Raw genomic sequence first — 25,654 nt, 5'->3', positions numbered from 1 at the left:
GCCCGGCGCGGGCCGCTGTCCACAGTGGGAGGTGCTGAAAGCAAGGAGCGGGCGCGGGGGCGGCGAGGTGGACAGCTCCTCCGAGCGCCCCCCTCCCCGCTCCGCGGCGCCTCCAGCCCTCCCCTCCTCCCGCAGCCATGTTCCACGCGCGGGGAGGGGTGGGGGAAGGGGAGAGAGACGGGGGACCAGGGCGGAGAGAGCCGGCTCTGCCTGGGGGAAGGAGGGGATGAGAGTTGGGGGGAGCAGCGGGAGGAGGAGGAGGCGGCGGCTAGCGAGGAACCGGCGCTGGGTCCTGCAGTAGGGCTCCCGGGAGCCACCATCATGGTGAAGAGGAAGAGCTCCGAGGGCCAGGAGCAGGACAGCGGCCGCGGCATCCCGCTGCCCATCCAGACCTTCCTGTGGCGCCAAACCAGGTGAGGGGCGCAGAGGGCGCGCCGCGGGCGCCCTGGGCTGGGGCGCTCCTGGGGCCGCGGGGTCGCCGCCGCTGTCACCGCTGCCGCTGAGGCCGCGCCACAGCCTGCAGCTCCCTCTCTGGGGCTGGCTTTCCAGCCCTCTGCACCGGTTTAGAAACACGCATTTGGAAAAAAAAAAAAAAAATCAGTGAAGTTTGACGACAAGCAGATTGGCAGTTTTCAAATAAATATATACATTATTTAGAGGGTGGGAGGGCAAAGAGTCTGGGAAGAGGGGGTGGATGGCTAGGGAAGATAATTATGACTGGTTGTGCTCCTGCGTCCAATTCCCCCTCCATCTCCGGCTGTAATTCCAGCCTGGTGACCTGTTGTTTTCCGGCTCTTGTTCGGTGGATATTTGTTATGCCCACTTGTTAACCATTTTTGCCCAGATTCAGCTGGCGGAATCTCTCTGGTAAAAGCCCCTGAAGAGAATGGTTTTTGATAAGGGATTTCTCCCCCACCCTGGACAGGCCTGAAACCTATTCCAATAAAGAGCAAAGAAGGTTCCCCTATTTATTTATTATTATCATTATTATTACTATTATCATCGAGATTTATCAGATAAGAAATTAGATCCTGGCAGTCATGATCCACAGAGGGTTCGTTTTTCAGTTGTTAATATGACTGTGCACAAGAGTAATGCACCACTTCTGACCGTTGGCAATATAGAATCTGATTAGGTAAAAGTCTTGAGAATAAGAGTGGATCTGGAAAATTGTAGAGATTCACGTCTTTTTCATATACGGAATTACACGTGTAAAAGCAAGTGTCCTCGGCTGTTCAACACCTGCTCATTAACCAGCTATAAGGAAGCATGAAATTTGAGTTTCATAGCTCCATGTCTTGTTCATTGAAAAATGTGTCATAAGATGCTTTAATAATAATTTTGCTCATGTTTATAATAAGTGTCTCCCTTAATTTTTCAGTGCATTTTTGAGGCCTAAACTGGGGAAGCAGTATGAAGCTTCTTGTGTGGTACGTGATTTTCACCATTAAATATTTATTTTCATATTCTGTGTGGTGATTTGAACTCAAAGAAAGAATTAAATCATACTGACTACACATATTAAGTCATTTGGTAAATATTATTGAGCACCTACTGTGTGCCAGACACAATTCTACTGATGGGATTGAGCGGTGGCAGATAGACAGGCCACAAACAAATGTGAAAATAAAACACGTAAATAATAAGCCACATGGTGATAAGCACTGGAGGAAAAAAAAAAGCAACAAAGAGGATTGCGAAACACCTAGTAGGAGTTGGTTTTATAAGGGGAGAGTAGATAAGACTTAACTATTAATGCGATGCTTGGGCAAAGACATGAAGGAAGGGAGAGAGAATGAGAATACCATAGTGAGGGAAGAGCAGAGAGAACTTGAGCTAGAGGACATGGGCACCCAATGGGGAAGTGAGGGATAGAGTGGGGAGGAACTGAGTGCTGGAAGAAAGGAGAGAGACAATAGAACCAGGCAGGGAGCGCCTTCCAAGGCATGTGTGAAAAGTCACATTGGTAATCAGCAAAATCGAGATTATTATACAGTGGATGTTCCTATTATGAATTGCTATGAGCCACTTGAACACAATAATAGACATTTCTGTTTTATGTTTGCCATACACTCTGGAAGTTTGAAAATGAATAATATAAGATCATTACAAGTGAAAATAATGCTATTAATATTTATACAATGTGCACCTGTCTTGAGATTCTAAGAGAATCCCATTTCCTTACAAAGTCCCATTTTGTAAATGGAAAAAAAAAAATAAGATGTGATATCATGAAGCAAAATTGAAATAGATTTTAACAGATTTCCTTAAAATGTGGAGCTCTCACAAATTCCTTGACATTTCATGTATTATAATGTGAAAGTAGAAACCTACCCCTTTGGATATTGCCATGCATGTTTAAAAACAGATACGTGGATGACTTTCTGGTGAGGAGCACTGAGGAATCGTGACTTGTGATGGAAGCCAACAGGAGAGCTAGAAACACACACATACTCAAATAAACATTCTTTAATCTAGTCTCCTGTCCGTCAAAATTGCCACATAGATATATTTTTTTAATGTAGCTTTTTTATACCGGCCTGTTAATGGAACTTCTCGTTGTACTTGACTCATTAGAATAATTTGACAGTTGAAATTTCTAAGTCTTTCTTAAAACTATGCTGCCAATTACAGTATTTTAAACCAACCATTATTTTTCTCTGTTCTTAGCAAAGTCATGTCTGACATTTTTGGTGTAGCCACAAAATATCAAATAGTGGTTACATTTTTTGGATAGGTAGATAGATAGGGATTAGAGGTATTGAGATATCCATATGAAAAACAATTTTCAAGGTTTAAAAAATTATAAAAAGTTGGGTTAGGGTTGTAACTTGGTGGTAGAGTGCTTGCCTAGCATGTATAAGGCCCTGGGTTCCATTCTCAGCACCACATATAAGTAAATAAAGGTCCACCAACAACTAAAAAACAATATTTAAAATAAATTATTAAAAAGTTATATCAGTAGCATTTAAGAACAAAATGAAATACATAACACATCCTCTTTAGTATATTCATTAGACTATATAAATTTTTAAAAATCTTTTAGTGTCTAACATACTCATCCTTTACTTAATGAATACTTCAGTTGAGGAATTTTAAAATAGTTGGATCTGTATCGCCAGCATATCTAAAGGCCTTTATTTCATTTCTTCAAGAAAAACAAATATTACATATGATTGTGCTTCTTATCAAAGCCTCAGTCATTCAGTTAGAACACTTGGGTCTTGTACTATGATCCTTCTCCAAGACAATTATACAAGGTTCTTAAACATGTGGGGGTATCAAACATGTTCTTAGAAGTTACATATTCATTATCGTTACTCTAATATCTGATATCTTTACTTTCCCCAATACCTTGCAATGATATTCTCCTCCACCCTCAAACAAAACAAAATAAAAACCAAAATGAACAAACAAACAAAACCCTGAGTAGATCAAATTTGTTACTTGTTCTAGAGTGTCTCATCTCTGAGAGCATCCCTGGCAGGGATAGAACACTTTATAAGCTGCAAAGACAAGATGGCTTCTCTCATCCCTCCCTCCTTTTCTTCCTTCTGTTCTTTCTCTATTCAACGATATGAAGTGTTTTTTTTTTTTTTTAATGTTTCCAGTATTAAGTTAAGGAGTGTTCTCTGCCAGATCATTGCTAGGGACATGGAATAAATCAGTGACCCCCAAAACAGATTGCTTGGCAGAGTTGTGTCTTAGTTAACACCTGTTGAACAAATTGACATAAATTCTGTCTCTCAAGACACCTTTGCAGAACACATTTCATTTTGGTCTGCAGTTGTGACAGGCCTGTTGGATGACTCAGAACATTTTAAAAAATATTATGTTCAAAAATCTCACAAGGTTAAATACATCTCTGTTATAGGAAGCTTATTTTGACGGAAATGATAATCATTTAACAATTCAAGCCATATCTTTGGATCAAAAGCCTGCAAATGGGCAGATAATAGGAATTCATGACCAATCCAGTGTAGATCAACATATGTGTAAGATGCAAGTGAGTGAACCCTAAGGAATTTGGTCCAGCAACTTGTATCTTCTAGGTTATATAGTACCTTGATATCTACTTTTTACCAACCAGAATCTCAAATCATTATTTTATATGCTTTTCTTTTTTAATCTACAGTCCTTTGAACGAGTGTTGGTAGAAAACAAGCTGCATGGCCTCTCTCCAGCCCTTTCTGAAGCCATCCAGAGCATTTCCAGATGGGAACTGGTGCAAGCTGCTTTGCCTCATGTTCTCCACTGTACCGCAACCCTGCTTTCCAACCGGAACAAGCTAGGTTGGTGCTCCTACATTACTTGTTTATTGCATATTGTTGTCCTATGTGTTCAATACTCATTAAAAAAAACATGCATTGAGTGGTTGTTATCACCCATGCACTGTTCACATATCATCTTATTTAATTCTCAAAATTCTACTCACATCAGTACCATCGTTATTTCAATATTACCTGTGAACTGACTCTTGTTTTTAATTGTTCTAAGTGAATGATTCTCATCTGTCCAAGATGAGTCCTACCTAGAGATTTCCTCTTCGACCTCCCAATTCTTCAAGCAACCACTTCATGAATTTGACTACTGAAGACATTTCCCCAGCTTTGTAGTGGCCCGTGTGTGTGTATGTGGGTGTGTGTACATAAAGATTATTTTCTCATCTGGCACTATGTCCTAGCCATATCCCATGTTAGAGTGCACATTTTTTTCCATCCCGTTCCCTGACCTCATCTGGGCCTCTGCTCAAGTGGTATCTCTGTAAAGGGCCCTTTCTAGGTCATGATGTCTAAAATAGAATGGTTATTGTCTCCAGAGTCTATATTTTAACCACTATGTTACCTGCTTGGAAATATGTTTGGGTATTTGACAGATGAGATATAATAGCAGATTCTACCTACATGATATAGCATGCTCTTGTACAGAGATTTCAGCCAGCAAGACAGCCCCCCAAACAAAACTGAGCCCAGCTGATGGTAGTTGTTAGATGTGTAGAGAAATGCTAATGTCTTCTGGGGAATCAAGCTGCAGAGCTAAGTAGAGATATTCTTCCCAGACCAAACGTTGTTCTGGTCAGCATTTACTATTTCTTGGCTGTGTGGTTGTCCAATGCAGGCCACCAAGATAAGCTCGGAGTCGCTGAGACCAAACTTCTTCACACCCTGCACTGGATGCTCCTAGAGGCCCCCCAGGACTGCAACAGTGAGCGGTTTGGGGGCACAGACCGAGGCTCCAGCTGGGGTGGCAGCAGCAGCGCTTTCATCCACCAGATTGAAAACCAGGGTTCTCCAGGTCAGCCCTGCCACAGCAGCTCCAATGATGAAGAGGAGAACAACCGGAGGAAGATCTTCCAGAACTCCATGTCTACTGTGGAGCTCTTTGTGTTTCTGTTTGCTCCTCTGGTACACAGGATTAAGGTGAGCAGTATGCAGGCATTAGGCATGGGTGGGATGGAGTCAAGGTGAGAGTGGGCTTCGAATGATATTTCCATATTTGGTTATCTATATCTTCATATGGTCGTACGGCAAATCAAGGCATGGAGAGTTTGATTTTGGGATTAAACTTCTGCACATTACTTTAAAAACACATATATATATCCTTTACCAATCTTCAGTAGTTCTCCATCTGCCTCAAGATAATGTCCAACCTGTTAAACATGGTGTATAAGACCAAGCATGACCTAGAGCTTCAGTATCTTCCTTGACTTACCAACTGTCAGCCCCTGTTGGCCCCCTCATGATGCAGCCTTGGGAGCCACTGGAACCATTCCCTGAATATGCTCTTGCTGTTTGCTCTGCTCCCGTTCTCTCCTCTCTTCCTCATGGTCCTTCAAACTCTAACTTAAGTATCATCATATCTATGAAGCTCTTCCTTTGACCTTCTCCATGTAGACTTTGTCACCAATCTTCTCGGTATTTCTATAACATTTGTAACTACCTCATTACAATACAGGGTATAAAGCTGAAGCTTAAAATTTTTACGTCCTTTGGACTTTTTGACAGGTTCAGTCTAAGAATTGCAATTTAAAATATCTGTAAATGTATAAAATACAAAACATGGGATTACATGAAAACCAATAGTCTTAAAATACAATTATATCCATCTACTGCTGAATCTGGAAAGTACTGTATAACTTGAAATCAGTGTGCTACCACTGTCTAACTGGTGACCCTATTTTTGATGTTACTTAATCTCTTGAATCCCCAATTGCATGAAATTGTGGATACCTCCAACAAAGCATGGATCTGTGTGAAGACACACCTATTATATTATATCTAAGCACCACACTGGAAGGAATGTACTGTACTAATCTTTCAGTAGAATATTATGACATTAATGAATAAATATTCAAGATAGCAATGCACATATGAAGGGGGTTGTGACCATGAGCAATCACTACCAAGGGAGTGGGTTAGAGATTCTTTGTGCTCATTTCAGTTTTCTAAAAAAAAAAAGTTCATTTCCCATTGACACTGTCCCATTGCTGATAGGAATCCATTTCAAACTACCTATCATTTCCCCAAAAGCAACACATACACTAGCAACATTACCAATAAAATATGCTATTTTTTTGATATTGTTAAGTCAAATTGTTGTTTTAAAATCTGTAACATCCTATTTAAAAAATCTTTTAAAAGGACACTTAATGGAAAGCCTCTCTTTAAATGAGACCATCTACCTGGCCTATGGAACCTGCAGAACCCAACCCCTCTCTGGAGCCTCTCCTTCACTCACTAGTTTCTCTCCTGTTCACTAACCTTTGGGCTCACTGTGGGCTCACCTCAAACCTGATGAGCTCATTCCTGTCTTCAGGTCCTTGCACCGGTTTTTCCTTCTGCTTGAAACATTCAATCACACCCTCTATTTGGATTTTTCACAAGGTCCTGTCTTTCTCATCAACTTTCTCAAAATATCAACACCTCTGAAAGTGCTTCACTGACCACCTTTGTGTCACCAATATAGTTTTGCATCCTTTTCCCCTTTTATAGCACTTGCTACTACCAGGAATGACTATTAGTGTTTGTGTACATGTGAACTGCCCATCATGCCCACCTGAACAGCAGTCCTGGTGTGAAGGCATGCTGCTTGTCCAGGTCACAACTGTGTCTAGGCTAGTACATGGCACATGAGGCTCTCAGTAAGTGTTTAATGAGTGAGTCACTGAGATAACCCACACGATTATCAGAAGCTGATCCAAGTGCTAAAACCAGGCAATTTTAATCGGGCACACAGTCTTTAAAATGGAGAGGGCAGAAGAACCCATTGCCCCGAACATATCTAGGTGCCAACCAATATCACCCACATTGGAAAAACAGGCATGCCCAGAATGGCCATAATTTTGTTTGGAAAGACATGGCAGAAGTTTACGTTTTGGAAATAGATAAAACTCTCTTTGAATTCAGTGCTGGTTGCTTCCTACCATATGACATCAAGCAATTAATTTATTTAATCTCACTTTTCTCAAGTCTAAGTTGACTTAAGGATACATTCATGGTACATTGTGAGAATTCAGTAAGTTCTAGTACTCAGCCTGAAACACAGGAAGACTAGTTGTTTTTGCTGTTGATATTTTATTGATGTTGGCGTCAGTCATGTATTTTGGGGAGAGAGACATTGAGATCCTTTTTCAGGAGAGACTACAGATAGTTGAAAAAGCTTGCCCCAAATACCCACATTTACCTGTGACCCAATATTGCACAGTGGTTGATACAAAATAAATAATTATTATGAGTTACATTACTAGCATGACTGTTATTTTATCATTTTGCCATTGCTAGGAGGGAAGTACTGTTCTAGATACTATGGATAATAAAAAGTGTTAGTCAATAAATTTTGCTACAAGGGTTTTTTCCATTTAAAAAAGAGGTATTTGCTTTTTTCAGTATTGCTAGGGAATGTACAATCTCCAGATCAGTTTCTTGGTCTTGGCACAGTTGGCATGTTGGTCCAGATAATGCCTTGTCCTGGAATATTTAGCATCATCTCTGTCCTCTACTCACTAAATGCCAGTAACATCCCCGCTTCCCTGAGTTCTAACAACTGCAAGTGATTCCAGGTGTCAGCAAGTGTCCCCAGGCAGTGAGCAGAAGGGAATTCTGTGCCCCATTTGCCTGCTGATTATCAGACTGTACAGAAGACTATCTTCTTTCCATGTTGATATAAGCCCATATGAACTGTCCCTCCCTCACCGGCACCATTAATGTCCTTTGCCCTTCAGAACTCCTACCGAAAGACCATCTTTTCTATTCTTATTGCAGACAAAGGTGTGCAACTGGGGAAACCACACGGCCATCCAGGCTTGTACTTCTACAAACCTGTGCTCTCCAACCCCAGGGCACTGCACACTTGTCAGTCCTTTGCTTGACTCTACTCCCGTGAGTCCCCACTCAGCACTTACAACACAATAGTGTAGGTTGAGCCTCACAGGGGAGGCCTAAGTTCAGTCAAGGCATGAGGCCAAGCCTCTACATCCTCACCTTCATTTATTCCTCAACTCCTTGCAGTTGTTCTGCTTGCTTCTATGATATGGCAGGCAGCTTTCACACATCATTTCCAATTTTCAGCCACCCACATGGAAGTGAGTACCTTTATCTCCAAAGCTGAAGTTCAGAGAGATAATAGACAAGCTTGTTAATAACCAAAGAGATTTTCAAACCCAATTCCATCTGACTTCCTACAAGTTTCTGTACTGCAGTTGTTGTTGTTGTTTCCCCCACTAAGGTCTGAGTTACTGAACCTCACCTGTATTTTTCAATCCTTATTTCATTAAACCTCAGCTATACTTGAACATACTCTTGAAGCTTTTAATTCTCTTCATGATACCACACACTGCCGATTCTCCTTGCATCCGTATTTCTGCTCCCTCTCTTTTCTAGACCACATCTCCTTTGACTGTCCATTTAATATTGGGGTCCCCCAGAGATGCATCCTGGTTCTCTTGCTCTCTTTTTTTTTTTTTTTTTTTTTTTTTTTTGGAGTGCTGGGGATTGAACTTAGGGGCACTCTGCACTGAGATTCATTAATCCCCTATTTTAAAGTCATTTTAAAATTTTGGGACAGGATCTCCCTAAGTTGCCAGGCTGGCCTTGAACTTGTGATCTTCCTGCCTCAGCCTCCTGAGTAGATGAGATTACTGGCATGCCACCACGTATGGCCATCTTGCTCTTCTTACTCTATCATTTCCCTGGAAAACCCCCCTCCCAATCATTTACCATTTGTGTCCTATAGGCTGAAATCACATAATTCTGCATATCCAAGGCAGACTCTTCTCTTGACCTGTGGACCAGATTTTCAACTCACTTCATCTATGGGCATTTCAGACTTTTTCTGGTGGAGCCCTTGTCCCTATATTCTGTATTTCAGATCCTTCACACAAACTCAAACTACCTTTACTTATAATCTCATCCTTATCTGCACATTCCACTAATCACACATTCCCACCCATTTTTTCTCCTAAATACTTTTCAAACTCACCTCATCTTCTTGATACCTATTTACAACCTTAACCTAAGTGTCTCTCTTTCTTGGAACTTTTTCTTTCTCCATAGATGCACAGTCTCCTGTTTCCTTCATAAAATCCAACATCAACACCCAAATGACCTATCTGAAGTGTAGATCTGACCATGTCACCAACATGCTTATGATAATTTGTTGATTTCTCAAAATACAGAGGTTAGGTAAAATTCCAGTAATGAGATCTGCTACACTGGGCCCTGTATGACGTGTCTGTCTACTTCTTCTAGAGCTTCAGATGTTTAGAGCCTCCTAAGAATATAATACGGTTCTCGTCAAGCCTTTTGTCATGTAGGTCCTGCTGCCTAGAATGCCCTCAAACTCCACCCCTCTCGTAGAATACTCCTATTCATCCTTTAGAACATCATTAAGGATCCATCCTGACTCCTCCTCTGTTTCCATGATATTTCAGGGGCATGATCACTGTTGTACTCAATTTGTTTATCGTTATCTCTTTATCTCTCTCAGGTGAAAATTATCATTGTATCTCTGGTAGCTAATGTAGTATCAGTGTTTAGTAGGTACTTAATCATTGTTGAATGAATGAATTCACCAATTAGCAAATAACTCTAATTTAAGTGATTCATTCATTGATAAGACAGCATATGACTCAATGTATGTTTTCCTTTCCTTTAAAATTATAATTAGCTCAAAAAGTTCACATCGAATCAACAATCTGAAAATCAAGTATATGATTGGCTTTAGTCTAAATTTAATCTTATCAATGAAAAATGATGAATGTTAAAGAATCTTTCTAAAATATGGTGTCAATATTGTCTCAGTTTTATAATATTCACTCATCCCTCAAGGAACACTTCTTGAGTGCTTTATCTAGGCACTAGTAATGGAGAAACAATAGGAAATAAAACAAAATGCATGCCTGCAGGGGGATTTTAACTAAATCCCTATGTGTGAAGTAAACAACTTTAAAATGGAACTTAAAATTATATTTGTTTGATTTAATCTCTCCAAGCAACCAGTCAGAATCAGAACATTTAGAATGGCTTCGTGACATCATAGAAATGGACCCTGAGGGAAAGCACAAAAGCATCTGAAATGTGGAGATGTGAATTCCACCCATCAGTGTTTACACCTTCTTTTTTTTCTCCGGACCTTTTTAGACGACTTGTTCTACAACTATTTGAATGATTGAAAAGTATCTTCTCCAAGTGTTGAGTTTCTGGTTGTGTGTGTGGATAAATAGCTTTGGATTCCCACTATAGAAAACTCTGGAAGAAAAATTAGGGTCTCAGAGTTTATGCACTCAGCCAACTTAAAACAATTTACACAGGAACATACCAACACAAGAGGAGACCAAAGATGCTGCATACAGATATTCAAGTCTGTAGAGTGATAGAATTTAATTGCTCTTTTTTAGAGAAAGTGAAAATATTGTTCATTTAATTAACAATTATATATTTATGCTCAAAGGGAAATGTTCAGAAGTTGTTCTCGACTTGTCTTCAAAAAATAGTTGGGTATGGTAGCACATACCTGTCATCCCAGCTACTCAGGAGGCTAAGACAGAAGGATTGCAAGTTCAAGGCCAGCCTCAGCGGTGAGGCCTCCAGTAATTTAGTGAGACCCTGTCTCAAAATAAAAAATAAATAAGACAGGGGGATGTATCTTGATGGTAAAGTGCCCCTGGGTTCAATCTCTGATACCCCACACACACAAAAAAATGCAATTTACTTGGTATTATATCAAGAAAACAAAATGATGACAGTCAGTGAATGCCATTAGATGCAATATGCTAAAAACTAGAATTTTAGTACAAGAAATTTTAGTACCAGAGATTTTAGCACTTCCTGTTGCAATGTCCATCAGAGTTTTACTTTTGTGTTGATATTATGAGAAACATGGACAAGGATTGAGCTAAAAAAAAAAAAAAACTAAGATATCATTTGAGCTTTGGTTTCCTGCTTTTCTGAAGACAAATCTGATAAGCTTTGCTTAATGGTAATTCCCTGCTTGCTGGATAATACCATGCAGACTTCTCTAGGGCCATTTCAAGGAAATGTGGGTTACCCTCCTCTAACCTTCAGACCTATTTGTTTCTAGCTTAATATCTCTTGTTGAAAATCTAACTGGCATCTCAAACTTAACATGTCATGCTTCTGAAATCCCCAAACCTGTTCTTCTTCATCTTGTTCATCTTCATTAATCTCAAAGCCCCAAATCCTGGTACCTCTTTCTTTCTCATATTCTGCATCTTATCAGCTAGCAAATTCTGTAGGTAGATCTCTAAAATGAGTTCAGAATCTACCATTTCTTACTTTATTATGTATTAGCAACCTAGTCTAACCATCTTTCAACTAGATGATAACAATAGCTTGCTAAATTGTCTCTCTTTCCACCTCTGCTCTTTCTCAAACTATTCTCAATAGCCTGAGTGAACCTATTGAAACCCATTTCCAGTCATGACAGTCTGTTACTCAGAATCCTTCAGTGGCTTTCCTTCTTACTCAGCAATTGCTGAAGCTCTTACTATGTCCTGTTAAGAAATAAATTATCTGACACATGATAATTTCCCTGATCTTATTTTTTTTTAACCCTTCTTCTCTCATTATCTTGATTCCAGACCCACAATTTACTGGTTGCTTCTTGTCACTCTGCAAACTTAGGGCCTTTGTGCTTGCTGGTCCTCTTTCATGGAATGCTATGCTTTTCTGGCCTTCCTAAGATATCAACACCTTTCCTGACATATGTCCTTACCTGCTTTACTTCTCCTTTGCACTATGAGCAGGATTTTTTGCATGCTTTGTTCTCCATTGTATTTGACAACCTAGTATAGTACCAGTCACATAGTATGTGCTCTATAAATATCTGTAGAATAAATGTGGAATGAATTCAGACCAGATGCTTCATGAGCTATCCCAGTTATTTCCCAGGGAACCCTGAGGCTTTTCCCATTGTGGGTACTGCTGGGGCTCTGCTGCTAATGCTGCCAGATCCCCAGCCTGGTCTTCAGTGTTGCAGAAGGGCCCCTTCTCTACTAGTGTGGGTGAACTTATTCAGGGACTTTAACAATGTTTTCAGCAAAAGATGCTTTGACATTCAACTACATTGATTCACCATTTGTAGAATCACTTTTTTTTTTCTATTTTCCAATTTCTTCTAGGCTCTTATCCTTCTAGCTCAGTGGCTTCCATGAATGGCTACATGTAAGAGCCACCACAGGGAACTTTAGAAAACCTCACAGAGATTCTAATTTAATGGATCTGGGTAGGAGAGGGAAGTGTGTCCGGGGATGTTTATGTCTTAAAAGCTCCCCAAGTAATTGCAATATGCAAGGCAAGGTTATACATCATGGTTCTAAGTGAATTCCTGGGTCTCAGATATGTTCATTAATCTGTGATCACATTCTCTGCTTCCAACTTCACACTGCTTTGAGAGGCTGAGTTGTGTAAGATGTATTCTCACAACCCACGTATTTGAATTTACACAATGTGAGATTACATTTTAAATACCTCAACCTCTGGAAATAACATAATTATGAAGCAGAGAATATGTTTTTGAAGAGACCTTTTACTAGGGATAAGTCATGTGAGCATGGGTTGTAAAGTCCATCTAATTCAGCAATACCTATTGGATTTCAATTGTGTCCACAATTCCTAGTGCTGTATTAAATGTTGTGATGTTGGAGTGGGAAGGAAGGAGGGTGCTTGATCTGTCCCTACCCTCAAGGAATTAAAGATTATTAAGAGGAAAAAAAACACCACAAAGGGTTAAAATATATTTATCTGCTTCCATAAAATGCAAGAAGAAATGGACTGAAGCATAGAAAGTCGAAATAGCCAGGATGTGAGTATATTGCCTTATTAGGGAAAAATTAGGACAATTAAATAATTAAGAGGAATTATAATGACAACCTCCAGTGAAGAGATCCACCAAGACTTTTGAAATCACTGCCAACACAAAACATTAATTTGTGCTTTCTATGCTTTGCCCAGAGCTACAGTTCGATTAATTATTTATTTTGCATAAAGCAGATGACTGTGATTTCCACAGTGATTGCAGTGATAGCTTAGGGTTATTGGTTTATCCTAAGAAAGTTTGGCAGATCAACCCATTCAGAAAATAACCTTGTGAATGCATTGTTTCCTCCAACCAGTTCTTACAAACCAGTTATTAGACAGATTTTTCTCTCCCCAGGAATCTGACCTCACCTTCCGATTGGCCAGTGGACTTGTAATATGGCAGCCTATGTGGGAGCACAGACAGCCAGAAGTCTCTGGCTTCACAGCATTGGTAAAACCCATCAGGAACATCATTACAGGTTTGTGATTCCCTCACACTTTGAAGTAAGGGTGGTGGGATGATTTGCCCTTAAGAAGTTTAGAAGAAGAACATTTCTGGGGTTGGGGGGTGGTGGTATCTGGATGTCCCAAGTACAGGGCTTATTCATATCCAACAGGGACTCGTGCTTTTCTGTTGTGTGACTTTGGGTAAGGCATTTTCCTCAGTTCCTTCATCTGTAAAATGGGAATCATGTTAATAGAATTTACAGGATTATTGTAAGGAACAAATGAGTTAATATATGTAAGACATTCTAAAACCACAGTGACTGTCTGGCACATGGAAAATGAATAAGAAGTATCTCTTATTATAATTATTATTTTATCATTATCATGGTAGATGAAGTAGATGCTATCAAAGCATTTCACTTCAGGAGTCATTTAATGAGATTGTGCTATTGAATTACAGAAAGAGCACAACAGGATAGATTGAAAAATGCATGGAAGCTCGTACTTCCCTCCAAGTCTGCCTCTTGCTGCGGATATGTAACTGAACTTTCCTATCTCCATTAATGTAAAATAGAGATGATGATGCACTTTACAGGGCATCTTAGTAAACAGTAAATGAGAACACACATAAAGTGTCAATTTTATAGTATGTGCTTAAAATTTCCATTGTTCTATTCCCAACCTTATTTTTAGCAACAGAAGTTAAAACTTTTAAAAATTAATTATGTGGAAAAAATCTATAGAAATACACACACACACACATACACACACACACACATATATATAATATATATATAATATATATATACATTTGCATACACATATCTTATAGACACAAATATGTGTGTGTGTGTGTGTGTGTGTCTAGTTTTCTAACTTTGTAAGATTTGTGTGCAGACAATGGAGGATTATGAATGTAAAAGGACTGTCTCTATAAATGGAAGGAAACTCTAAGGATGTGCTTATATACATTTTCTTCAACCTTCTTCACAACCTTGCAAATTATATGTTAAGGAATTGTATAACCAAGGAGTGCTATGTTATCCATATATTTGGTAGGATGCTTTTAGTAGTCAATATAATCATTCAAAAAGAGAGTTAAATTTTTCAAATTATAAAAGTAGATTAATCCCAGAACTTACATGTATAAAACATTAATGTTTGAAATACCAATCCAAAAGTGACAGCCTGCCATAATTCCAAACATTGAAGAACTAAATCAGTAAAGGTGTCATACTCAAAATTCTACTTCAGATTCTGTGTGTAAAATAAGGTTACTTTGGATTCAAATAATTGGAAAGTAAATATAGAACATATGTAAGAGGTTTTTTTAATCTAAAAAAGTAGCCTTAAGACAAAAATAATAAAATATGCTCACATGTAACAAAATTATTAGTGCAAAAGCCACATCTTTATGGTATGTTGATTAAAGAGACTTAATTTTTTAATGTTTTTCTATCTTTTAAGTCTTTCTATCACTTTCTTTTATGAATGGGACAGTCACTTCAAATTTAGGGTTCTTTCCTTCTCTCTCTCTTTGTAGTTCTAGGGATCCAACCCCAGGCCTCATACATGCTAGGCAAGTGTTCAATCACTCAGCTACCATCTTTCACCCAGCCTTGTCTCTCTCTATGATTAATATATAAATTGGGGCTGGGGAAATAGCTCAGTGGAAGAGCATTTGCCTAGCTTGCACAAGGACCTTGATTCTATCCCAAGCACTGAAACACCCTGCCCCCCCCACACACTGTCATTTGATATACAAAAATTACTAAGAAACCATGCCCCTCCATGAACATCTGGGCTCTTCACCTCACCCTGCCTTTCCTTGTGGATGATGCTCGTGGTTGTTTTCTTTCCCCTGTGTCTGATGCTGTGCACTTGAAATGGTGCCAGCATCGGAGTGCATTAGACTAGTTTAGCCAGCATGGCCAGAAGGAGCAATGGTACCTGGTGACCTTGGCAAATCCCTTTCCTTCTCTGCACCAGACTATTCATCACTCAAGTGAGGCCTTGCCATCTTAGTTTCCCACTGATCCTCATTCTAAGGTCAAGATGTGAGGGATTTGAGCATTACTTTAGGAGCAGCTTAATGTAGTAGTTGAAACAGAGTCTGGAGTCAGACAGCCTGGGCTGAAGCCTTCATGTAAGTATTAAGTGACCATGGGCAAGTTAAACTTCCTGTGCCTTAGTTTCTTCATCTGTAAAATGAGTATAATTTTATAGCAGTATTACAGAGTTATTGAAAGGATTACAATAATTAATATATATATATAAAATCCTTAGAACAGAAATTGTGGATAATATATGCTAGGTAGATGTCGTCTATAATTATTTTTAGTATTCCCAACTTCTTAGCATCACAACCTGAGTTAGACTTAGATTGATAAATATTGACATTGATAACCTAGAAGTGCTAAGATTATCTTGAATCCCTTATTTAATTTCTCTTACATGTTTTATTAAACATCTTCTTTCAAGGTGACAATGATCTGTTAAATTGGCTTTTTATTGGAATGAAATGAACTTATGAAATAAAATGAAAGTAGAATCTTATAAAATTCGTGATGGAATTTCTTTGATCTTTCCAGCCAAGAGAAGTTCTCCTATAAACAGTCAAAGTCTGACCTGTGAATCACCAAATCAGGAGACAAGACACCGAGAGGTTAGTTTATTAAAATTATAAGAAGAGAGAAAGGAAATCTGGTGTATTGTTTTGTGGAGGGTGAAACTTAAGTTATAGAATCATACTACTGAGCTCAGAGCTCTCCTTTCTAAATGTGAAATTTTTAACAGCCTCAGGTTTTCTATCAGTCAAGTATGAAAATCAATATTATGCATCTCTCCAAAATGAAGAAGTGCTGAAAAAATATATTGTTTGACTCCTGTTTTATCTTCATGATTAGTATGTGATAAGTAGTGCTTTATCTCACTGGCTAGTATATAACACTCTTATCATTATTCATCTCACATTAAGTAAAGTATCATCTTGTTCTCAATTATTGAATCCTGTAATGTTTATTAGGTAACTCTAATGTAGGTTTAATAGTGTCTCAGGGGGTTAGGGTGGGGGAGTAGGAAGGAGAGAGGATATGCAATCCTATCCATTACAGAATCTGAAGTTTAATGAAAAGTCATAACTTATCCACATAAACAGAAGATGCAAGATAAAAAAATGTAATTCAATGCAAATTTGTCACATTTGGTTCTTTTAAGAAAGAAGTGAAGGCCAGGGAAATGAAAGCCACATGGAAATGTATACTGCTATTAATGTAGCATGTCATTAGTTGACCTGCCTTCACTTTCATTTCAACATATGCAAAGTGCAACTTGCTGTCTTCCATAGAAATTGGACCCCCTTTTCAACCAATGTGTTACTGTCAGGAATATCATCATCCTTCTTACCCTCTAAGCTGGAAATATTGGTGTCCTAGAATATCTGCCATTTACTGAACAATTTCTTACACTGGTTTATGTGCTTTAAGGTTTATGTATTTTTCACATTTAACATCTTTGAAATTGAGTATACTTGACAATCTTTGACCTCTTACTATCTCCCTGCCTGGTGGCAGTCTTGATATGATTGTCAATCTCGTGCAGCCTGAATTTGGTCATTTCTAGCATTGAAATTTGCAGCATCAGGGTCAATGACTTGCAAGAATGTCAGAGGGAATTGTGGTACACTCTTGAGAAACGATGCCTCGACAAAATAACACATTTTGACATAGGAAGTTGTTCTTTGGAAAAAATATAAACAACTCTCAGTTAAAAATTCTGAACATGAAGAAATGTTAGGAATACCTACACCAATTTATTTCATGTATACACTCCTTTCGTATATACATAGGATGGATGTATAATGAAACTCTATGCCTACATAAGTCTAAAATAGCTCTTTAAATAAGTATAAGATGAAAGTCCTCACTGATAATAAGCCAAGTGTCCTAATTTATTTAACAGTGTACCTTTTTAACTCTATGGTGCCTAAAATAATGCATGTCTTATAAGAGATGACATCTTAAATACAGTGAAATATGTAAATCTCATACTTTTTTTATATAATCCTCCTGATCTCTTGATGAGTCATAGTGTTTCTTTTCATTATGTTACTAAGATGTGCTTTTTATTTTCTATGCCCTCTACCACCCTCCAAGTCCAGAACCTCATAACTTGACTGCAGCTTTAATCACCTAATCAGATTTTTAGGTAAAGCGCCTGTATAGTGTACACTTGGTGTACTCACCATATGTACATTGGATCAAGTTCAGAGGACTTGTTTCATGAAATTTCTAGCTGTATTTATTTTTCTGTAAATTGTGCTTAAATCATGACTTCTTTTGTGTATGAAAATAGAAAGTGTAAAGACAAAATTAATATGATAGATTTTTGAGAATCTTTATGCTTTAGCAAAGAATTTAATCCATAACCTATGGATAAATATCTCAGATTAAATTTATTAGCCATGTGTAATTTAAATTTCTGGATGTAACATAAACCTTAAAATTTATTCTTATGTGCTAGCTTTAATTTGATTACTTCCTGCTAAATTGGTGCTGGTCTTTAGCCTCAAGCTGCCATTCAGTTCTCAGTTTGAGTATATCTTTGATGAATTGTCAGGTTCATAAATCTCCTACAGATACTGGATACAAAGGTAAAAAATAAAGAAATCAAGGGCAAAATGAAATAAAATTTATGAAAGTACTTAGCCTAATGCTTGGAATGACAGAGGTGCTCTCTAGAAGTCTCTTTCCATTTCCTTTTCGACAGAGGCAAAAATACCTCTATGACATTATAGTTAGTTTTGATGAAAAGAAACTATGTATGTAATATAGGAGGTAATTTTAGAGGATATACCTGAAGGCAAAAAAAGAAAAGAAAAAACACAAAACCTAATCTGCTGTCTCCACGTCTCCACCTCCAAAAGGGACTCCAGGTGGTCTGTGAAACTTTGCAGTCTGATTCTATCTCACCCAAGGCCACCATTTCAGGCTGCCACCGAGGAAACTCCTTTGATGGAAGCTTGTCCTCCCAAACTTCCCAGGAAAGAGGCCCATCACATTCCAGGTACATGATTGCAATGTTTGAGACAAAATGTATTCCTGGTTGCCAAGAATTAAATGTGCATTTTTAGCTACTTTCATATCCTCTGCTCTTTAAAATATGTATGTGCATGCTTTATGTATACATATTCTGGGCGAAGGTATAATTAGATTATTAATTGCAGAAATGTGATATGAATGCCTCTCATTTAAGCTAACCAGGGTGGAAGTGGGAAGACATGTCTGATTTAATGAGATGTCTGAATTAGAAGCTATTTTAAATGTTTATATGCAGAAATGCCAATGATGCTATCAAAAGATTGTATTGCAGAGATATTAAAGGATCTGCTTTAATGTATAAGGATACTTTATTCTAACAGATCCTTGTATTAAAAGAGGTTAAAGTTTGTGGGGAGTATAAAATCTGCTCTTTGCAAATATTCCAACTTGCTTACAAACACCCTCCCCAGGAAAAAAAGCTAGTCTACTTCCTACTCCCTGCTAAATTATTGATTGGTGAAGTTTGCCACTTCACCTAAGGGACTAGAGACCCTAAGATCATTTGTATATCTCTACTCCCAAATGAAGTCATAGTCTAGTGGGTAGTATTTTAAAAGTAGGCATTTAAAAATAGCTTTATTGAAATACAATTTCTATCCCATAAAATTTACCTGTTTTAAGCTTAGTTTAATTATTTTAACACATTTACAAAACTGTGTAACTGTCACCATAATTCAATTTTTAAAAATTTCCATCACTCAAAAATGTCCTTTGTATTCATTTACAATCACTCCCATTCTCACACCTATTATACTTTCCATCTGTTTGGGGTTGCATTTCCAGACTTTTCATATGCGTGGAATAATATAGTTTTTGTTTTGTTTTTTTGCATCTGGCTTCCTTCACTTACCATAATGTTTTTAAGGTTTATCCATATCGTTGCAGGTGTCTGTAATCCATTCCTTTGTATTGTTGAATAATATTCCATTCTATGAATCTATCACATTTTCTTTATTCATCTGTCAATGGATATTTTGTCTATTATGAATATTGCTTATATGAACATTCACTTATGAATCTTTATGTGAGCATAGGTTTCCAATTCTATTGGGTGGATAGTCATGAGTATAATTGTTGGGTTGTGTGGCAAATTCATGTTTAATTAAAAAACACACCAAACTGTTCTCAAAAATGGCTGCATTATTTAACATCCTCCCAGTGACTTCTGAGAGTTTGTGCCTCTGTGTCCTTGGGAACATCTGTTATTGTCTGTCTTTTTTATTATAGTTATTTAAAAGGGTATAAAATGGGATCTGATTGTGGTTTTGTTTACTTTTCCTTAATGACTAATGATGTTAAGTATATCTTATTGTGCCTATTAACCATTCAAAGATCTTCTTTGATAAATATCTATTCAAAACTTTCGCCAACATTTTAACTGGGTTATCTTATTATTGATTTTTAAAAGTTGTTTTTATATTCTGGATATAAATTCTTTCTCAAAAAAAGAAAAGATTCACAGATATTTCCTCCTAGTATCTGGCTTACCTTTTCATTTGATAATTTTTAAACAGTCTACCTCCATCTGGTACTAGATCCAAGTTACATGAATACAGTGTTTTCAAAAGATCTTAAAATTAAAATTATTGAATACACAGAGCATTATAAATGCAATTCCTTTTTTAACCCCAATACTATATGTTATGCTTTAAAAAATGATATGTAAAAGTGTGGTTATCTTTGCATCTTTATTGGAACTTTAAAAGCAAGTAACCTAATTAGATAATCATCTGTTAGGTGAGAATATGAAGATTGAAAGCAACCTTGGTTATGTAGTAAGTAAAATGGATTTTGTTTATCCACTCATTTATGTCCCAGATCAATAGTGATGATGAGTACTTAAAATCACATATATGTGAAACTAAAGAAGATGAACTCATTGAAGTAGAAAGTAGAATGGTGGTTATCAGAGGTTGGGGAGGGGTTTGGATGAGAAATGGGTGATGTTGATCAAAAGATGCAAGATTTCAGGAGAAGAGGAGAAATAGGCTTTAGTGATTTCTTGCACAGAGCAGTAGTTTGTTATTATAATAAATAATAATGCATTGAATATTTCAAAATTACTAAAAGGGTAGATGTAAAATGTTTTCTCTACATGCACACAAAGATACATATGTGAAGCGATGGATTTGCTAATTAGCTTAATCTAATCATTCCACAATCTAAATGTACATCAAAAAATCACATTGTATACCATCGATATAGAATATATACAATTATTCTTTCTCAATGAAATTACACATGAATGTGGAAGCAACTCTGAGAGTAATCCAATCTCCTATCATCTCTCTAATGCATTAGTGACATTGAACTGCTTGAAGATTTTAAACAATAGGGAATTTAGTATTTTCTTATTTCGTTTTCAGATAGCTCTATTTAGTGCAGTGTCCTTATATTTGACCCAATTTGCTCTGTCGTTTCTATGATTTTTGTATTAGGTTTTGTTTTGTTTTGTTTACTGCTACATAACAAACTACAACAAACTTAGTAAAACAAAACACATTTATTACTTCATAATTTCTGTTGGAAGAAATCCAGGCACAACTTAGCTGGGTTTCTTCTAGTTTAGTATCTCAGCATCCTGTAACCTGGGTGTCACCATGGGCTGCCTGCCATTTCCTCAAATGTTTGAAAAGGGGAAGATCCACTTACAAGCTCCCTTGGGCTGTTGACAGAATTCATCTCCTTGTGATATAGGACTGAGATCCTTGTGTTCTTTCTGGATATTGGCTGCACCTGCTCTTAGATCCTAGAGGCTACCCAAAGTTTATTTCCACGTGATCCTCTCCATAGGCTAGCTCACATAATGGTAGCTTGCTTTTTCAAAACCAGCAAGGACTACAAATTGTAATTCCAGTCTGCTTGTTCATGGTCTTTGTAATGCCAGATAAACTCAGAGTGACATCTTATCACCTTTGTCATATAAAGTAACCTAATTATGGGAATGACATCCCATTAGCTTTGCCATGTTATGCTGCTTATGAGCAAGACAGAGGTTCTGCCTACACCCAAGGGAAGATTCCATATGTTGTGAACACTCTCAGATGAGAATTAAGGGTGGCTTCCCTAAGGTCTGTCTGCAGTCTTTTGGAAGATGTACAAATTCCTCCCATATTGCCTTTATTCCAAAAGTAACTATCATGACCACTCCCACCCCCAGAAAGCTTTCATTTTATTTGATGACAAAAATGACATTCAAAGTTATCAAGAACATAATTAAATCATATGTGGAGGAAATGTAATTACTTAGGACACAGAATAACAATAAGAACTACCTTTTCTGTAGCATGGATGAACCTGCATGATACTATGCTAAGTAACATATACAAAATATAGACAAATACTATATGATACACTTACTTGTGAAATTTAAAGAGACAATCTCATAGAAGCAGAGAGGATTAGAATGTGATTTTTAAGGGCTCAGAGGAGGGGGAAAAGGGGTGATGTTGATCAAACATTATAGTTCAGGAAAAATACCCGACCCTTTATAGACATCAACATATGCAAACAGTGCTAGAGTAAATAATCCATGGTATTATGTAAATACTCATTCATTCATTCATTTCTACTTTTCTAGATGGCATCACTATTGACCCTGTCAAAAACTTGAAGTTCACTGCACACAAAGTCTTTTACCTCCTTATATCTCTCAAATCCTTTCCCTTGTCTCCAATCTCATAGTCAATTATTCAGAGCCTTATCATTTCCTATTTGGATTTCTGCAACTGTTTCCATACTAATATTTTGACTATCAGTATTGCCTTCTCCCATCCAGTTACATATGTGCTGTTTCCAAAGTATTTAAAAATGCCTGTGGACTAAAGAAATGAGTTATCTGCACCCAACACACCCAACATACCACAGTGAAGCAAATATAACATAACTGCTGTGGACCTGCCTATTGAAAGGGCTCAATTGGGAGGCACTGGTTCATAGCATTTTTGAAATGAAGCTAGAAAAGCATTGGAAGCTCTTTGATTAGGACTCAGTCCCACTCTTGGTTTTATCCTCTAAGTCAACTTTCCTTTTCTGAGAAAGATAGCATACATTTACAGCTGAATAATTTTCTTAGCTTGTTTCTTGCTGGTAAAATTTTAGGGATGCAATAGCTTCTTTTCCTTTTGCACTGTCTCTAGAAGTATTTTTGTTGATGTAATTATTTTTAAAACTTTATGAGTCCATTGTGAATCTTATTGGGGTTCACTAAACTAGACAAACTCCATACCCACAAATCTCTTTGAGATAATTCCATCTCTGTCTTGGACTTCCATTGAAGGACAAGATTCTTAAATTTCTAAGAACTCCTCTCTTCCTCTGTTGCTGTCTCTTTCTCCCCAACACCCCCCTCCCCGCTATCTCTCTCTCTCTATTTCTCTCTCTCTTTCTCTCTCTCTCTCTCTCTCTCTCTCTCTCTCTCTCTCTCTCTCACACACACACACACACACACACACACACACACATAGTCTTTAGAGGGACTTCTGTCTGCTGAAGCAATATTCTGAAATGACCTTAGATCATTCATTGTGAGTCTATACAAATGACTTTGTAGCTTACCCTTAGCCTTATCTTTAGACTGTTTTTCCAGCAACTCACTAGATATTCTGTTTGCTTGGAAGTCATTTCATAAATTTAATACCATTTGTTATCAGGAAAAGCTGATAGTTTTCAATATCATCAAGTTCACTCTGATTAACCATTAATAATTTCTCCTTTAGTTCATATTCTTCTCTTGACTTGCTATAATTAGCAAGAAGAAACTAGAAAATATCTTTGACATTGTATTTGGAAATCTTTCTCATTCTATCACCTGGTTTGTTGGGCACATTTTTGAAAAACTTTCCATATCACAGCAAGAAAATTTCTACCACCAAGTAATAAGGATGCCCCTCCTCCAGTTCCCAGTGGCATCCTCCTTTTTTCCATTAAACCCTTGTCAGCAGCCTCCTCAAAGTTCAGAAGTTCTACTGACAATCTGTGCAAGGAAAGTTGAAAAAAATATATATATATAAATATATAGGAATGTATGTATATATACATTCCTCTAAGTCTTTATTGATTCACCTACTACTTCAAGGTTTTACAGCCATTCCCAAAACTTAGGGGTTTATCTTTGCACCTAAATCGTTATGAATTATCAATTGTTGTATAACAAATCATCCCAAATCTTACTAACTTTAAACAGCAGCAATAACAAAATTTTATTATCTCACATAGTTTCTAAAGATCATGAATCCAGAATCAACTTAGCTAGGTGATTGTGATTCAGAGTGTCTTAAGATGTTGGCCAGAGATAAAGTCCTCCAAAGCTTGACTGGGATGGAAGATCTGCTTCCAAGCTCATTCAGATGACTGTTGGTCAGAGGCTATAGTTTCTCACCCTTGGGCTTTTCCATAGGGCTTCACATGACTCCTGAGCTGGCTTTCCCCAAAATAAATACCCAAGAAAGAGAGGGAGCAACTAAGATGGAAGCTTCAGTGCCTTTTACAGCCCAATCTCAGAAATAATATACCATTACTTCTCCACTGTATGGATCATGCCAATCAATCCTGCTTTGGTATGGAAGGGGACTACAATAGGGTATGAATAGCAAGAGGCAGGAATCATTGGAGGTTATCCTGAAGGCCAGATGCAACTAATAAAAATGAAAATGAATTACCGTTATTCATGTATTATAATTATTATGACCACTTTTTCTTCATATCAATTATTGCACACTACTCCTCCATTAATTCTATTTAATACAAATTCTAGAATTTCAAATTTTAAGTTAGGATAAGAATAATTAATATCTTACTTCTTATACTATGCTTGTGCTTGATATTTTTTTAAGTCATAAAAACCTATATCAAGATAAAATCTTGAGATTATAAAATACTCATGAGCTTATATTATATAGCTTATATTGTAAGAATTAGAAATTTACAAACATAAACAGAAAATAATGTTTCTTTTCTCTGAAAAAATCAAATTACAATGGTTCCAATCTAATTTGCCTATAAAAAAACTGAAATATCCAAAATTGTTTGGATATTTGTTTTGTTTTTGTTTTTGTTTTCTGACATTACACCTAACCGTCTACATATCTATGCATTTCTTGACACACACTTGCACACATCACCACAGCATGCATACACCCATATGTATGAATTAGACATGAATCAGTGGTACTTCGAAAAAATATGTTGTCTTTTCTCTGCTAGCTCTAGTGGCTGGTTGCCATGGACATGACTAGCACAAGATAGACCTTTCAGAAGTGCCCTCATTGGGGGAGAGCCTGTATTAATCAGAAATGGAGAAAACTTTAATAGCAAAGTGGAGCAAATATCCTAGCAACAAAAGCAGTTTGCTTTTATCAAACAAATCCAATTCATCATGTCTTTTGCTTTGACCTTGATTGAACTGAGGATCACTCTTCCCTGCACTCTGCCATCAGTGAACAGGTAGCTAGTCTTTTAAATTAATGTGAGATTTCATCTTTAATTACCATATGCATAGATTTAATTTATGCTTCATTAAATTCTGCATAGGGTTAAGACTGATTTCAGAGTTCTCTGCCTCCACAGATCCTCTATTATTTCCAGAGTACTTATTTGCCATCTAAGCTCTCTACTATTATCTTCCAGCATTCATTAATATTAACTTGGTTTCCCAAAAGCCATAGTGCTTGGAAAATAGATGAAAGCAATTCTTACTTGTTTTGAAAATCTCTTTTCACCATAATGTATTATTTAGTATATGTATATAAATTTGTATGAAGCTAATTATGGATAATTACTTAAATGTATAAA

General features: G+C 37.4%; 1 protein-coding gene across 5 annotated transcripts in view; it reads left to right on the top strand.

The window, feature by feature from the left end:
• Positions 1-321: 321 nt before the first annotated feature.
• The window catches only part of Unc80 (unc-80 subunit of NALCN channel complex), a 184,429-nt gene continuing 159,096 nt past the window's right edge, over positions 322-25,654 (top strand). For all 5 annotated transcript variants that reach the window (XM_076866004.2, XM_076866002.2, XM_076866001.2 and 2 more), the window contains exons 1-7: positions 322-413; positions 1,382-1,430; positions 4,136-4,292; positions 5,119-5,420; positions 13,672-13,795; positions 16,355-16,428; positions 18,688-18,827. In XM_076866004.2, coding sequence (XP_076722119.2) covers positions 322-413; positions 1,382-1,430; positions 4,136-4,292; positions 5,119-5,420; positions 13,672-13,795; positions 16,355-16,428; positions 18,688-18,827 — 938 coding nt within the window. The remainder of the gene's footprint in view (positions 414-1,381; positions 1,431-4,135; positions 4,293-5,118; positions 5,421-13,671; positions 13,796-16,354; positions 16,429-18,687; positions 18,828-25,654) is intronic.

Source organism: Callospermophilus lateralis, chromosome 9 (genome assembly GCF_048772815.1).
Source record: "Callospermophilus lateralis isolate mCalLat2 chromosome 9, mCalLat2.hap1, whole genome shotgun sequence".
Classification (NCBI taxonomy): domain Eukaryota; kingdom Metazoa; phylum Chordata; class Mammalia; order Rodentia; family Sciuridae; genus Callospermophilus; species Callospermophilus lateralis.
This window is presented reverse-complemented; position numbering and strand designations above follow the sequence as displayed.